This window comes from Macadamia integrifolia, chromosome 11, assembly GCF_013358625.1.
Source record: "Macadamia integrifolia cultivar HAES 741 chromosome 11, SCU_Mint_v3, whole genome shotgun sequence".
Classification (NCBI taxonomy): domain Eukaryota; kingdom Viridiplantae; phylum Streptophyta; class Magnoliopsida; order Proteales; family Proteaceae; genus Macadamia; species Macadamia integrifolia.
Genome location: NC_056567.1, coordinates 31,586,947 through 31,602,674, shown reverse-complemented (window position 1 = coordinate 31,602,674; position 15,728 = coordinate 31,586,947). Strand labels below are relative to the sequence as shown.

Here is a 15,728-nt window from a genome sequence, read left to right as displayed (position 1 = left end):
CTGTAGAAATTCCTTAAAAAAATGTGGAAATTAATTTCAGTTTCTTAGAAATAAGGTGCCAAAATCATATCAGACACCTCGGAAATTGAAATCACCCTGATCATTTTCGAAAGCATGCCAAGAGCATCTAGATTGTGTGTAAGAACTCTTGGCTCGAACCCTAAACCGCTGAAACCGAAAGTTTCATGCCCCTATAGCAGAAAACCCTTCCCTCTTTCCATTTCCATTTACAGTTCTCAAAGTTTTAGACGAAGCAAGATCCTTTCACTAATGGAGGGGAAAATGGGGTTTTTCTATGATATTTATTTAACGTGACAAATCTTGGATTACTCTGCAGGTTCAGTTAATGGGGCTGTTGAGGTTTGATTTCAATGTTGGAAGTCAAGAGGCTGGCTCAGACGGAATTGAGATCGATATTCGATGGGAAACACATGGGTAGGACCCAATCTGGGCAACAATGGATCCTTATAAAGTGTGTTTTAGGGTAGACCCGTTTAGAGCCTGTTAAGAGCCTGTTTAGATTTAAATATGTTTGTAACCTAGTTTAGGCTCGTTTAAGGTAGCTTGAATAAAGCCTGATAATGATCGGCCTAATTATAAACCGCACCATGCTCTTTAAAGCTAGGCCTGTTTACTTAATCAGACGTTCAAGGTGTAAAATTACCAAGTGGTCAAGCCCGACTCGGCTCAACCAAGACTGACCTAGCCTGATCGAGTGACCCTTGTAACTGCAGGGACCATAGAGACTATTTATAATGGTCTACTCTGTCATAACCTAATCCCACAATAGGTGGGTTGGACCTAGCCCCTTAATTGGGTTTAACCACTATGACCCAATGGGTCACCCATATTAGTGTAGCCCACAACCCAACAGATACATCAGAGCTAGTTAAGTTAGTTGAAGCATTAGCGCTGAAGGAACCAAAACCTGATATACATAGTTTCAACGCATTGATTAAAGGACTTTGAAATGATGGGGATTTAGAGGCGGCCATAAGGATTTATAGTGAATTAGCGAAAAATCATCACACTGAATCAATCTACATTTAAGGCACTTGTCCCTTGCCTTTGTAAGAAGAGGGATTTTGATCTGAAAGGTAATGAACAAAACACTCATCAGAAAGTGCATGGAATAAGAACCTGACAATTTAATGATATCAAAGGGGCTTCTAAACAATGTTTCTTTTTTTCTTGACTGAAATTACATAAATGGCTCTTTCTGTATGTTCAATAGCTATTCCATTGCTAAATGTGTATGGGAAATTATGAATTTACCCACATTAGGCGCAAGAATGTCTGAGGTTTATACTGAAGTTGTTGTTGCCCATGATCTTTGCATAAAGTTCATGACTGCTTGATCAGGCACGCCCATACCCAGAATCCATTCTCTTAATTCTCTTATCAGATGCCATGTGATGGTTTGGTTGGGGCTCAGTTTGGTGGACATGTAATCCGCATTATCTTTATTTCTATGATAAATGTCTTACCAATTTAACATCCTTGTATCATTATAGAGGTTTAAAAAAGATTAAAAATTCTAAGAAATGAACTCCACATGAATTTAACAGGAATTATTGAAAAATTAAGGGGGAAAAAATCCATAATGGTTGGACACTAGAATTAACATTGGTGATCCCAAATCCATCCAACGGTCGTCAGCCTTCCAATTCATCAATCTACATGGTTGAAAAGTGATAGGCGTGACAGAATATTATTTTCCTTTTCATCATTGTATCATCTGAAGAGCCAAGAAAGAGAGAATACATGGATAAAAAAGGATATAGTTGAGAGATGGCTTATCAATGGATTTGGAAATTAAGGGGGACTTCATTAGTTTCACGCCAGTAGAGCAAGGGTATGCTAATTAGCTGTTGCTTGGATTTTATTTGGAACTTGATGTGGATCAAAATAATCTATGGATTAATCGTTCAAAATTTTTAATGTTAAGTTTGTCTCGAATTCTTGATCCGTTTTGAGGAATGATTCCTTTCGACATATTTTGGTGGTGACCTGAATGGTATTTTTTTTCTTCTTTTCTTTCTAAGATTTGTGATGGAAGCAGAGGGGTTGGGTTGGTCCGATAGACCCAAGCCCGGGGCCCAACACTGATCTCGTATGGGGGTGCAGAGGCATAGCCCCTGGGTACAGTTCAATCCGATCAACTGTGACCTGATCGATCAACCCACGACTTGGAGGAATATATAATGTACTATCGTCTTCTTGAGCAAGTAGTTGTAATTTGGTGTTTTTGAGTTAGGAGTTTCAGAGTGAGTTTTATTGCCATTGTTTGGGTGTAATATCTCTTTTACATAATGAAACTTCTTCTTCTTCGCACGAGGACGTATCACATCACATCGGTGTGTGAACCTTGTTAAATCTCTGTGAATTGTGCGGATCTATCTTGATTTATTTTTGTATTTATTGGTGTTTGGTATGACATTTAAAATATCAAGAAAATGTCCATTCTGTTAGCCCTTGTAAGCAGTTGAGACATGGAGCCATCATGCTTGGTATACACGCCGTAGTATCTTCTTACTTTCTCATGGTTTCATTGCATCAAAGATCGACACCTTATTCATCGGTCAAACCAGTGGCATTGTGCTCTATTTTTTAATCTATGTTGATGAAATGCTACTCAAGGGAAATGACTCTGCAGCTATTAAAGATCGCATTCAGGTCTTATCTTCCACATTTCCTCAAAGGACCTTGGGGATTTGCATTATTTTCTTGGACTTGAGGTCTCTCGATCCCCTATTGCCTATTGGTATGCTCATACCTCAGCGGGAGTATATTACAGAGCTCTTTCGAAGCTCTAATATGGCTATGCCAAGCACATCTCCACCCCTCTTGCTACTGGCCCTTCTTTTGGTCTTCGTGACTGTGGTATGCCTTTGGATGATGGTTCTGAAAATTGTCTTATTGTTGAAGCTCTCCAATATTTGACAACGACCAGACCTGACATCAGCTTTGCTGTTAACAAAGTTGCCCAGTTCATGGATTCCCTAACAAATAGTCATTGGTCTGTTGTAAAACGCATATTGGGTTACCTTAAAGTACTCCAAATGATGGTCTTGTCCTGAGCTCTTCTGAAAAAATGGTTCTCACAGCTTACTGTGATGCTGATTGGGCGAGCTGCCCAGACAATTGCAAGTCAACGATTGGTTATACTGTGATTTCTAGTCCTAATTTGATATCCTAATGTTCCCGCAAGTAACGAGGATTGTCTCTTGGTCCTCCATGGAGTCTGAATATCCAGTTGTTGCATCTGTGGCTACAAGATACTCGGATTACGATCACTGCTCTTTGAGCTTGGGGTCTTTCCCTCCCAGACTTGACTTATTCTTTGTGATAACATTGGTGCAAAATACCTTGTGTGAATCCGGTCTTTCATGCATGTATGAAACACATAGAAATTGATTTTTATTTTGCAGTCATTTGCAGGTTCGCTATGGTTCAATTGATCAATTTGCGGATGGTCTAACAAAGAGCATCTCTCGACATCAGTTCAACCTACTTAAAGGCAAGCTCATAGTGGGATCTCCCCCAGGGCCAATTAGAGATAGGAGTTAGTTAGGACTAAGTTATGCCACATGTTCAACTGTAATTGGTCATTCATTTGACTTCTCTGCTATTGTACCCTATATATATATAGATATATATTTTGTTCCTCAATAATATCGACATAACTTCAAATCACTTTATCAGCACTTGGTGATGGTCTCCGTCAATTACGCCTTTTCCAATGGCCGTAATCCAAGCTTGAAGATGAGAAGACTCACTTTCCTCATTTACAAAATACAATATTCTCTTGTGTTTTGCAATTAGGTTTCGGTGTTAGCTTTTAACATGGAGCTAAAATTGGATGTTACAATATGATGGTACTCATCCTCTCAAAGTGATGTGATCCTAAAAAAGTAGTCTTTGAATTGTCTTTAATTGCACAAAATGAAAATCTTACCAAAGATATAACCTAAAACCCCGTGATAGAAAAATTTTTATTACGTTTTCTCCCCCACACAACTAACACCCACAATGGACCTTGTAAGCATGAAATATTATCACCTTCATAAACCCTAATCCATTGAACCATAGAATGAGAGTATTATGACCTATGGCACTGAGTATACGCAAAAAAGTTTGAAAACACTTTCCAAATAATATTTATTTGATAATAATAAAATAAAACTCTTTTGACTCTTCATAAAATAAGCATACCAAGTCAAACATTTTGACTGTCACAATCAGAGGAGTCACTCACTTTGTTATTCTCTTTAATAAAGCAATGAAAAATATATTGAACGTCACTGCGTTCACATTCATACCCTGCACGGTGAGCAAACTGATATATAATCAATTCTATGAGGAGACAAAGTTAATAGAGTTGATTGGGTCATAATTATGAATGAAATTATTATTTAATTGTTGATTTTTTTGTATATCATGATTAAAAGGATTCTCATTTGCTATTTTATAGTGATTATAGGGTTTTAAAGGTAGAATTGGATTTTTAAAGAAAAGAGAAAAAAAAAAAAAAAAAAAAAAAAAAAGAACCACACGATCTCTATCTCTCTCTTTCTCTCACGTCCCTCCCTTCTCCCTCCCCTAAAAAATCTCTCCAATTTTTTCTCTCTTTTTTGTTTTCTAAAACTTCTCACCTTGTCCAAAATGGAATAGGATCCCATTCGCTCTCTTTTGTAATTTTCTTCTTCTACTATCTCTCCGTCACACGTTTCGCTCTCCTCTATTTTTTTTTTCTCTCTCGCGCCATCTCTTTCCCTCTGTTTTCTACCACTCACGCCTCACACTCAATCTCACACTACCAATTTTCTCTCCCATCCAAATGATTTCCCTTTTTCCTTAAAATCTCTCTCCAAATCTCTCACGCCCTCTTTTCACCTAAAATCTCTCTCCTATATTATCTCTCCCTCCCATATCTCTCTCACTCCAAAAGTCTCACGCCAATTCTCTCTTTTATCTACTCCCACAACTCCATCTCAGCCCACAACTCCATATTCTCCATCTATTTTCCAGCGACTCCAACACACAGTAGTTCTCCCTCTTCTTCCTCTCCTCCATAGACAACAACCATCTCTTCTATCTCACACTACTACCATTTTTTCTGGAGAAGACTTCATGGAGAATACTATCGTTCACCGGTGTTCGTTTGCATCTATGGAAATCTATAGTTGTTGTTCTTCATTGATTCACACCATGAGCGATTATGACTCTTTTTATCTTTAGGTTTAGATGAAATTTCGATTTATTATTATTTGATTTCTGTTTGTAAAGCATAGATGATTGTTTGATGTTAAAGACCCCTTCTCTTGTGGATGGTTTTTAATAGTTAAGTTAATTTAAAATATTTGTCCCTGTGATCCACTTGTTCTATTCAAACAATCGTTTTTATGTGATTTTTGGCAAATAGTGACGATAGCCTTTTAATCAAACTAAGCATTCTAAGTGAAAGCAATAGATGGCAATGTTTGACAGAATAGGTAATACTTAGGGTAGTCTGGGATTATAATTTTGTTGTTGCATTGGAACATTTAGTTTTAGTGATTTGAAGTATAAGCCATAGATTAGATAATAATATCAAAACGGATTCAAACCCTAAAGATTACTTCTTCTAATTAATTCACATCTTTGTTAATTAGCTCCTACTTATGTTTATTTTGAATTTTGAATTTTACAAATTTGATTTTCAAAACAACATTAACATCAATTTTAGTAAATTTAGCATTTCAATTCTCTATGGGTTCGACCCCTTTCTTACCACTATCTCATAATTCAGTTAGGGTTTTATTTTGATTTGTTCATGACAGCAATCAGATGCGAACTGCTGTTAATAGGGGTGTCAATGGGTTGAGTTGGGCCAGGTTTTTTAAAACCCCATCCCAAACCTTAGGTCTCTTCACTTAGTCCATGCCCAGCATAGCCCTAGGTCGGGTTGGGGTATCTTGGCCTAGGCCCAACCTTTTGGGCTCAGCTCAACCCAGCGCAACCCTGATTGATCCTGATTGGGCTGGGCTAGACCGGGTTGGCCCTAATTGACTCTAGCAGCCCCTATACATTGTCATTTGTGTCCCTATATGAACTGATCAGAAAAAAATGAAACATGTTGTCAACCTATAATATATAAATCAATAGAACGTAACCGTAATATATCAATAACATGTAATACAAGCATCAAAATAAAAATAGTTCATATTTCATAAGCAAACTTCAAAGTTCAAACCCCCCACCCCCCCAAAAAAAAAAATTGATAATTATATTTTTATATACATATACTAAGATAAACATAGTATCTATAGGGTTGGGTTGGGTCGGCCAGGCCTGGCTTGGACCCGCCTCGGGCTTTAAAATCCCAGCCCAAGCGCGTTGTACGGATTGAAAAATTAAGCCCAAGCTTTGTCTGGCCTCTGGGTGGGGTTGGGCAGGCTCGAACTGACTTGGCTTCTATGACACCCCTAGTTGTTAATTAGGTCAACTGATCAAGATACCATGAATACCAATAATATTATATGTACTATAATGAAGAGGCAAAATTGGGCAAGTAATGCTTTTGGCTACTGACTGAACCAGCCCTAGTTAATGATCCCTTTCAGGCATAGGACAACCTCCAGGTTCATGTTGCATTGCTTGAGTTTAGTGAGCTCTCTTTGTTCATCCCAATTCTTTGTTTTCTTCGTATGGAATCTGTTAGCTATCTTTTTTTGTGGCCCATGTATATTCTTATTGTAAAAATGCTTAACACAACAAGAAATTTGAACCTTCTTGATTTAATGGTTGACCTTAAAACCCTCAAAAGTGATGTGGGTTGGTGGGTGAAGTGTCCAATATGGTTTGTATTCGGAACATGCTCAACCTAAATTGAGCCAATGACTCTATATAATACAACTTTGTCCTAATCAAACCAACACTTAAAAATTCAGGTTACGTAGACGAGTTTGGATCACCTCCCCTCAGGGAAGGTCCCCTCTGGTGATCAAGTGACATAGGGGGGCCTTACCATGAGTCAGAGGTGTCAGACTCCATAGACGGCTGGATAAAAATCATCTATTTTTCTGCATCCTGTTTTGCAGTGTTTTGCTACCTGCAGAAGAAGACACGTGTCCAGTTTTGCATCAACGGTCAAGATTAGATTGGTTTGAAAGGGTTATTAATCCAGTTTAAATGGATGACTCGAACCAACCATTTTTGAACTGGTCCTTTACCAAACAACTCATTCGTAGGTTTGAATTTCAAATCCCTAAAACCCATTTTTGAATTTCATTCTCTGTTGGTTGCTTTCTCTCTAAGAAACTGAATTTCATTCTCTGTTGGTTGCTTTCTCTCTAAGAAACTGTCTCTCTGTCCCTCACATCTCTCGAAGCTCACGAATGGAAATCTCCCACTGGTTGCCCTCTCTTGCACGATACGCTCTCTCTCATCCGTCTCTCTATCCCTCACATCTCTCACTGCTCACAGAGGAGAAACCCTAGTGGTGGTTTCTTCTACTACTCCAGGTCAAGGTCGAAGCTCACGAAGGGTTTTTACTTGTAGACGAAGGGGATTAGTTGTCTCTCTGTCTTGCAAAGGGGATTTTTTGCTGGGTTTGAGTCACTATCGTGCCAAACTTTTTTCTGGGTTTGATTCATTCACTTTTTTTTTTTTTTGGTGTTGTTCTACAATGGAGGTTTTTTGCCACGACGGGTTTTCTCTGCTCTGTCGCGGTCTCCTCTGCTCGTGAAGGTCTCTCTTCCTCCAGAGGTATGTTTCTAGTGTTAGGATTTTTATGTGGGCTTAACTGATACCGATTGATCCATTGGGCCCAAGCAATTATAGACCCACTCTGATTAGGAAACTCCTAGCCCAATCCATTATGTGAATGAATTAGGGTTTTAGGGATTCTATTATAAATAGAAGCTAAAGGTCCCTGTAGCCGTTACTTTAACACCTTCATGGTTTTGAAAGTATGGACTCCCCCACAGGAATAGTGCATGTGAGTGTATTCCAAGGGTAAAAGGCTGCAGAAGATCTTAGCGGTTGGGATTCCATTGTGTAGTTCTTTGTTACAATTTTCATGGGACTTATCTTCAAGCACATGGGAGAGAGTTAAGTGATCAATACTTATGGGACTTCTGAACTTACACACATATGTTCTTCTACTCCAATTGATTATCATGTATGGGGTAAATTTATATGTTTGTGTGTTCTTGGTTTAGGGACTACACCAATGGTTAATCTTTTATGATTGGTTTATGATTCTTGTATTCTAACATCAATAGGGTTATTCATATGATTCTATGGTAAAGAATCCCCAACATCCAGATCTGAACAAGTAATGTAGTGTTGTCATCGTGTTGCGTCTCAGTTGTAAATGTGGATGCTGTTGAACATTTCAATATGGTTCATATTCCAGATCTGAACAAGTAAATGTGGATGTTGTTGAACATGTCAATATGGTTGTTTTGTTTAAAAAATTCTATCGGATATTCCTTCTTCTCTATTGTGCCCGCGTCTGTGGTTCTCTATTAATTCATTTATTTGTTTGTGTCTGTGGCATTTTTTTTCTTCTTTTTTCCAGTTTATTTAGTTCATTTTGCATTGCTTATATATATATATATACTGTTCTTGATCCAACCTATAATTGAAGCATAGAAATTTTGATTTTCATGATTAACATGTTATGTAGGAAATTGTAGACCTATTTGCAAATCCATATTTCCGATTGGAGATAGGTTTTTTATTAAATTAGAATCAATCATGATTATACGTTGTAGTTGTTTGTTCTCTTACAACATGTATTCTGAAGCGTATATATAAAATTGAAGTGGGCTTTGATTGATTTGCCTTTTGTTAACCCACATAACAAAAGGGGTACTAGGTTGTTCAGAACAGATTGGAACAATATCTAGAAGTATTAGGACCATATCTAGAACAATATCTAGAAGTGGGTAAGGAGTCTTTAGCTCAAAATGGTAGAGCATCTGGGTTAATGCCCAGGTTATGGTGGTTCGAATCCACCAAGACTTTGGACAAAACACTTTTGAAACACTGTTAATGTTTATTTTGAGTTTTTGATGAATGTAGGTTTGGTGTTATTTTTTTGGGTTGTAATTGTATGCTTTCTGATGAATTAACTACTTCACTTCTCTGATTTCTTGAATCTGAAGTTTATGTTTCTGGTTCTGTTGATGATTAAATGCTAATGAATTGAGTTCAAATTTGAATTAGTTTTGTAAAACTAGATTGACAGTACTGTGTGCTTCTCATTGTTATGGAAACTACTTCTCATTGTGCTTCTTAATGTTTCTCTATCTGAATTTGTTCATTCTTCAGTAGAATCATTTTTTTAGGTTTTGAGGTGAGAAAAAAGTTCTAGTGTCTGTATTTCTTTCTTCTATTAGTAGAAAATCACTCTGGTAGTTGATACCATTGCATAATGGTTATCTCACTCTTTTGAGTGTCATGACCTGGTGACAACAGGGCCCAGTCCTTAACAGCTGTGGTAGCTAGCACCTTCATGTATTTGCTTTCTTTCAATTAGAAAGAAGGAACAATTAGTATGGAGAGATGGACAAACAGGTTTTTGAGGTGGCATTATATTAAATGTTTCTTGGCTTTGATCAGATGTTGCAGGAGCTACACTTAGTGAAGCATGATGATGGTAAATAGTCCTGGTTTCTAACTTGCCAAGAAAATAGGTGTTAGTGGATGGACTGGGTAGCTCTGTCGCGTGACAAGGCGTGTAGTGCAAATTCAAGGGCTGGTATCCATGCCTTGGGCCGTGTCCAAGGGCTCCCAGCCCTTGGATCTGTGCTACACTGTAACACTCTACAGAGGAGCCAGATCCTAGTGATACCAGTTGGAAACAATCCAAGTAATGGTTACTTTCTTTTATTGTACCAATTGGGAAACATGAATTGTTCATAAGAAAAAAAATATCCTGTGACAGTGAAAGGAAATTTTCCTACAATTGGGATTCCAGCACAAAAAATACATTGGAGCATACTTTTGTATCATCAGGTGAATCATGGATATATGTACTTAAATCTTGGCAAAAGGTACAGTATCTATTCCTGGTGAGCACACACAATAAACCGCATGCATAAACTCTCAATCAGCCAGGCTTCCTCTTAAATGCTTCAACATATCACAGAGTGATGGCTTGGAGTTGCAGCTCATCTGTTGTGGTGATCAACTTGAAAATCTGCCTTTAAATTTGCTCTTCTAGTAAAGTCCACCTCACACTGCTACTCTTATGGATCATTGCCTTGTTGTTGTGTATTTTCCATGATCCATCCAACATCTACCTATGGAACCAATAGACCATGATGTCAGATTGCCCCCTCCATCCCCACCTTAGTTAATTCGTGTGAGCTTTTGGCTGATCCTGTGATACTGCAACTAAAGTAGATTTGCACCCTTTGACAAGTTTCATATTGATTTTCTTGAATGTATGGTTTAACATTGCTTAAATGCTTGATTATCTAGATTCAATGGTAATTAAGATTGCTGAAATGCTTGATTATCGAAATGATTTTCGGTGATTAATATGCATTTGGTGATGGTGTAGTCAAACATGCCTAATGAGGAGAATGATCATGAAATTGATCATGGTGGTATTATAATGCCTTTTGTTGGGTTGGATGATCTTGAGTTCTTGACAAAGCACAGGCAGTTGAAAACTCAGATGGAACATTTTTTTTTTTCATTGTCAATCATTATTACTTACATAGCATTAAGGAAGTATTGAAGTCCAATTACATGCCCATTTCATATTCAGTCCAATTACATACCCATTTCATTTCCTACTAGTGACCTTGTGAAACACAGACCAAAATCTTCTTCAGGAGCAGTGGCAGATAAATTCCAGTTGGTACTTAATGTTATTTTCCTTCACTTCATTGCAATTGGAGGAGGAAAATAAGTACAAAACACTATTTTCTCCTCTTCCTTCCTTTATTCTGGCTTCTTTTTTTTTCTTTTTTTTTTGTTAAAAGATGATATTATAAAATAAAAGGGGAAAATACACCAACATAAAAGAAAGGAAACATAGCCGAGACCACTAGAGAAACTTGCTCTCTCCACCTTCGGCATGGCCATCAGCAGAGAAAGCAAGAAACACCCTAGTAGAATCTAAATCTATGCCTGTCCATTGCATCATTTTCAATCTCCATCATAATATGGTTGGGGAATGTCACAGAGGTTTCTGTGATTCCTGATTTTGAAGCCTTCCTTGCCAAATAATCTGCAACCACATTTGCCTCGCGAAAATAATGTGAAATTTTCCACGAAATAGAGTTCAAATAGGGGAGAATAACTCTCCATCGTTGGAGCACAAACCATGGAACTTGGTTCTTCTGCACAGTAGACACCACACCAGCAGAATCTGACTCAACCCACACTTCACTCGCACCATATCTCTTTGCCATGATCAGACCTTCCAAAACTGTTTCAAACTCAGCCTCAAAGATTTTTTTAATGCCTAAATAAATACTAAAAGAGTTGCAAATCTGACCCTCTTTGTTACGAGCAATGCCACCAGCACTTGCCCTTCCTGGATTCCCCAGAGAACTCCCGTCTACATTGATTTTAAACCAATTTGAATGGGGTTTACACCAATGAACTTCTAGAGGCAGAATATACTTAGGGGCCTCTACATGTAACCCTAATTTCCTGCAGCATAAAAGATTGCTGATGCTCTTCACTTCACCCTTCGAACTACCCAAACAAAGACCAATCTCATGGCAAATTAATTCAAAAATATGCGCATCAGATCGAGCCTTGTCCTCATGGCTTCGTCTATTTCTCTCCCACCAAATATTAGTGGCAATGATTGAGAAGCTCAGTAGCCATGGGTTTTTTAAGTTTAAGATTCTTGCCTTGGACTTCCACCATGTTATCAAACCTTCTATAGATTGATGCATCGGCCAAGAAATCCCAAAACAAGCATAGAACCTTTCCCATATGCAAGTTGAGTATGGACAGTGAATAAATACATGGTCAATGCCATCTTCATCTTGGTTGCAAAAGAAACATCTCGATGCCATCATGATGCCTTTCGCTTTGATCAGCTCGTCCATTGGGAGTTTCCTATGAGCAAGCCGCCATCCTAAGGTAGAATACCGTGGGGGATGACCTTTCCTCCAAATCAAAGAGAACCAAGGAACTTTTGGGGATTTTTCTCTAATTTCATCCCATGTAGAAGCCGTAGAAAAATTCCCCATAGGAGATAATTCCCAGGCACAGAAGTTAGGGTTGGATTGGGTCGGGTTGGGCTGGGCCTAGAACTCAATCCGGGCCTGACCCAACCCTGACCCAAGGTTGTGGCTTTTCAACCCCAACCCGCCCTCAGGGTCAAAAACTTGGCCCAAGCCCTTTTCGGGCTCAGGACAGGTTAGGGCGGGTTTGGGTTGTCAGGGTCCAACTTTCACCCCTAATGCCAGCCTTGCAGTCAATAATGTTAGCCACATACTCTGCTCCTATTAGACATTCCTCAAATAAATTGCAACCAATGAAACAAAATAGAAGATAGAGAATGAACTATCCGTTTTAAGCTCAAAAGAAACTATAGAGACCAATAGGACAAGTCTTATCACAAAATCTTCATGTCAGCTAAAAGAGAGCATGTTCTTATGGAAAACTATCTATAGATAGCAACACACCACATAGATAAAAGAAAAGAAAAGAACTTCATTAAATAAATAAAAAAGGGTAATTTACAATGCCACCCCCTAGAGAATGCCAATATTATAGAGACACCCCATCTCTTTCACTAAATTAGACTTGGACCCTTTTCCATCATCACTGTTAAATGAAGAGTTAAAATGACTGTTATACTCTATTCACTAAAACTCATGTTTTAACCCAAGATTTAAAAAGAGAGAGAGTGTGTAAACCCAACATGCATGTCTACCTTATACTCTCCAGTTGAGAATCTATGCAAAGAAGAAAACAACGGCTTACCGGAGTCTAGAAACCAGATTCCATCCACACCTCCCTTACCCCATGGTCCTTAACCTTACCCTTCTCTTTCCAAGAGTAATAAAAAAGGGGGTTGAGTAATAAAGATGCAACTATTTATTCTATCCAAGAAAATCTTCAAGGATCTTTCTTTCTTTGTGATAGATGATGATCTCTCTTCTCTTCTTCAATAATGTCAACCAAAGAGAGCAGCACCGAACTGGAATATTATCCTGCTTGCATCTCCTACAAGATTGATGAGAGTGGTACGGAAGAGAGAGAGAGAGAGAGAGAGAGAGAGAGAGAGAGAGAGAGAGAGGCTGGATTCACTGTCGCTGATGAGGAAAACATCCTAATCTATGAGGGAGAGATTACAAGAAAATGTTCAGTGAAAGTACAATACCAGAGGAGGGAGCTGGTTCAATCTAGGTTCCTTCGGGTCTGAGCAATCATAGTCACCCAGAAGAAAAAGGGAAAAGGAGGATCCCAGTTCATCCCATAGATAAAAAAAACCCAACCCAACTCATGCAACAAAACAAATAGATTCAACTAGGAATAAGACAGTAGAGAAGAAAAAGGCTCCTCCCCTTCTGTTTAGCCACATGTGCAAGGAAGAAGACGATGGAGAGAGAGAGAGAGAGAGAGAGAGAGAGACTTTCACCTTCTGGTTTGGGCGGCAGCGATGGCGGAGGCAGACTTCTTTGGCATATGGACTTGAAACCTCACGCTTTTGGCGATTTTTTGATTGCTGTCGTTCAAGCTAACTCTTCCCTTGAAGATCAAAGCCAACTCTTCACATCTCCTTCAGCCACTTATGTTGGCATCTACGATGGACATGGTGGCCATGAAGCTTCTCGATTCATCAATAACCATCTCTTCCCTTATCTTCACAGTAACCCACGTTACCAATTTTCCTTTTTCTTCATTCTGTTTTAGATTATTCTATTGGTTAATGAGGACTTACTCAATTTCTTCTTTGTTCCACTATCTCTACAGAGTTTGTGGCAGAACATGGGGGATTTTCAGTGGATGTCATAAAGAAGACTTTTGATGCCATTGAGGAGGAGTTCTTGCATTTGGTGAAGCGTTTGTGGCCGGCCCGACCGCAAATCACTTATGTGGGTTCTTATTGTTTGGTTGGTGCCATTTCTGATGATATGTTGCATGTGGCCAACCTTGGGGGCTCTAGGGCTGTTCTTGGGCAGAAGGCATCCATTGGTCAAAGGATTCCGGTGCTGGCGAAACGCTTGTCCACCGATCATAATGTTGCAGTGGAGGAAGTAAGGAAGGGTCGAGATGCTACATCCATACGAGAACGTGGAGTTTGGCGGGTTAAGGATATAGGACGAGTACCAAAATGTACATAATTTTAGGTAGTAAGGGAATTTTGGTATTTAAAATAAAATATAGTAATTGATATTAGCATTCTTGGTATATTCTGCAACACTGATTGACGGTAGGGGGTCCAAGTCTAATTTGGTAAAAGAGAAGGGGTGTCCCTCTAATATTGGCATCTTCCAAGGGGTGGCGCTGTAAATTACCCATAAATAAAAAAAAAAAAGACAATAGAGACTCCACTGGACTTGTAAAAAAAATTATTTAACATCAATGCAAAGAGTAAATAAAACCTTCAGAGTTTTGTCTCTAGGAATTCTTCAAGCCAGAACTATTAAAGCCACTTGACTCTATGGGGTAGAGCTGGTTCTTGGTAATGTCTCCCCATTTTTTGAAATCACACAACCAAGTAGGCATACTCTGTTACGAGGGATGGAAGGGTCGATCTTGGTTACATTGGCAATGTCCACCCCAGTGTTTCACTAAAACTGGAGACATGTAAGAACTGAAGGTCAATGAACAAATGCATGCTATACTTATCCCCAAACATCCAAGTATCATTAATCTTTTATAATGTTAAATCTTACATTTTCTCAACCATATACACTTGGGTTGAAATGGTTAACAGATTGTACAATATTTTCTCCACCATCTGGACCCTTATGTTGATGTTAGGTAGACTTCATACTATTCAACAGAAAGATAAGTAAAATGAAACTACTTGGGCTGACTCAGAGGCTACATTGAATTTCTCCCTGCAAACAGAGTAACAAGATCAGCTCTAGGAACAAATAAGGATGAAACATAATCAAGAAAGAGCAAACATCCACCTAGCTCACCTCAATGAAAACCAAGAGCAACTGATTCAGTCAATCTATCACAAACCACAAACCAGTTTGACTGAAAACAAATACCCACTCTTCAGCATCCCTGAACTTACACAATGTTGTTACATGTCAAAATGATATTTTTTTGTTCCTTTTGAATGGCAACCAAAGCCACATAAACTCACAAAGAGAAAGCAATGAAAGTCTAATGGTAAAACATAAAGACAAATTTTAACAAAAAAAAAAAAAAAAAATCCCAATGTAGAAGCTACATTCATAAAATGAAGGGTAATTTACAACGCCACCCCCTAGGGAATGCCACAATTATAAGACCACCCCTTCTATTTCACCAAATTAGACTTAGACTCTTTATGTTAGTCACTGTTAAATGAAAAGTTAAAATGACCTTTATACCTTCCCTATTCACGAAAACTCAGGTTTTACTTTTGATATTCAGTACGAGCTCCTCGACGGCGACAACAAAGGAAACTCATAGCCCTCCCCTACAACGAATCACTGGATGTCATCACTTTCATCTCCTCCCATGCCCACAACGGTAAGATCGGCTTTCTTCAACACAACCACCGGTCGCTACCTCATCTTCCCCCAAGTCTGGTG

The 15,728-nt window shown here is 38.6% G+C and overlaps 2 protein-coding genes across 2 annotated transcripts; one reads left to right on the top strand and one right to left on the bottom strand.

Moving 5' to 3' along the window:
- Positions 1–11,111: 11,111 nt before the first annotated feature.
- LOC122093092 lies at positions 11,112–11,912 on the bottom strand. Its single transcript, XM_042663342.1, has one exon. The coding sequence runs from the start codon at positions 11,910–11,912 to the stop codon at positions 11,112–11,114; it is 801 nt and encodes a 266-aa protein (XP_042519276.1).
- A 1,657-nt stretch (positions 11,913–13,569) lies between these two features.
- LOC122093091 (probable protein phosphatase 2C 63) lies at positions 13,570–14,315 on the top strand. Its single transcript, XM_042663341.1, has 2 exons — positions 13,570–13,840; positions 13,945–14,315. Exons 1-2 carry the CDS (start codon positions 13,570–13,572, stop codon positions 14,313–14,315), a joined length of 642 nt encoding a protein of 213 aa, XP_042519275.1.
- Positions 14,316–15,728: the final 1,413 nt, after the last annotated feature.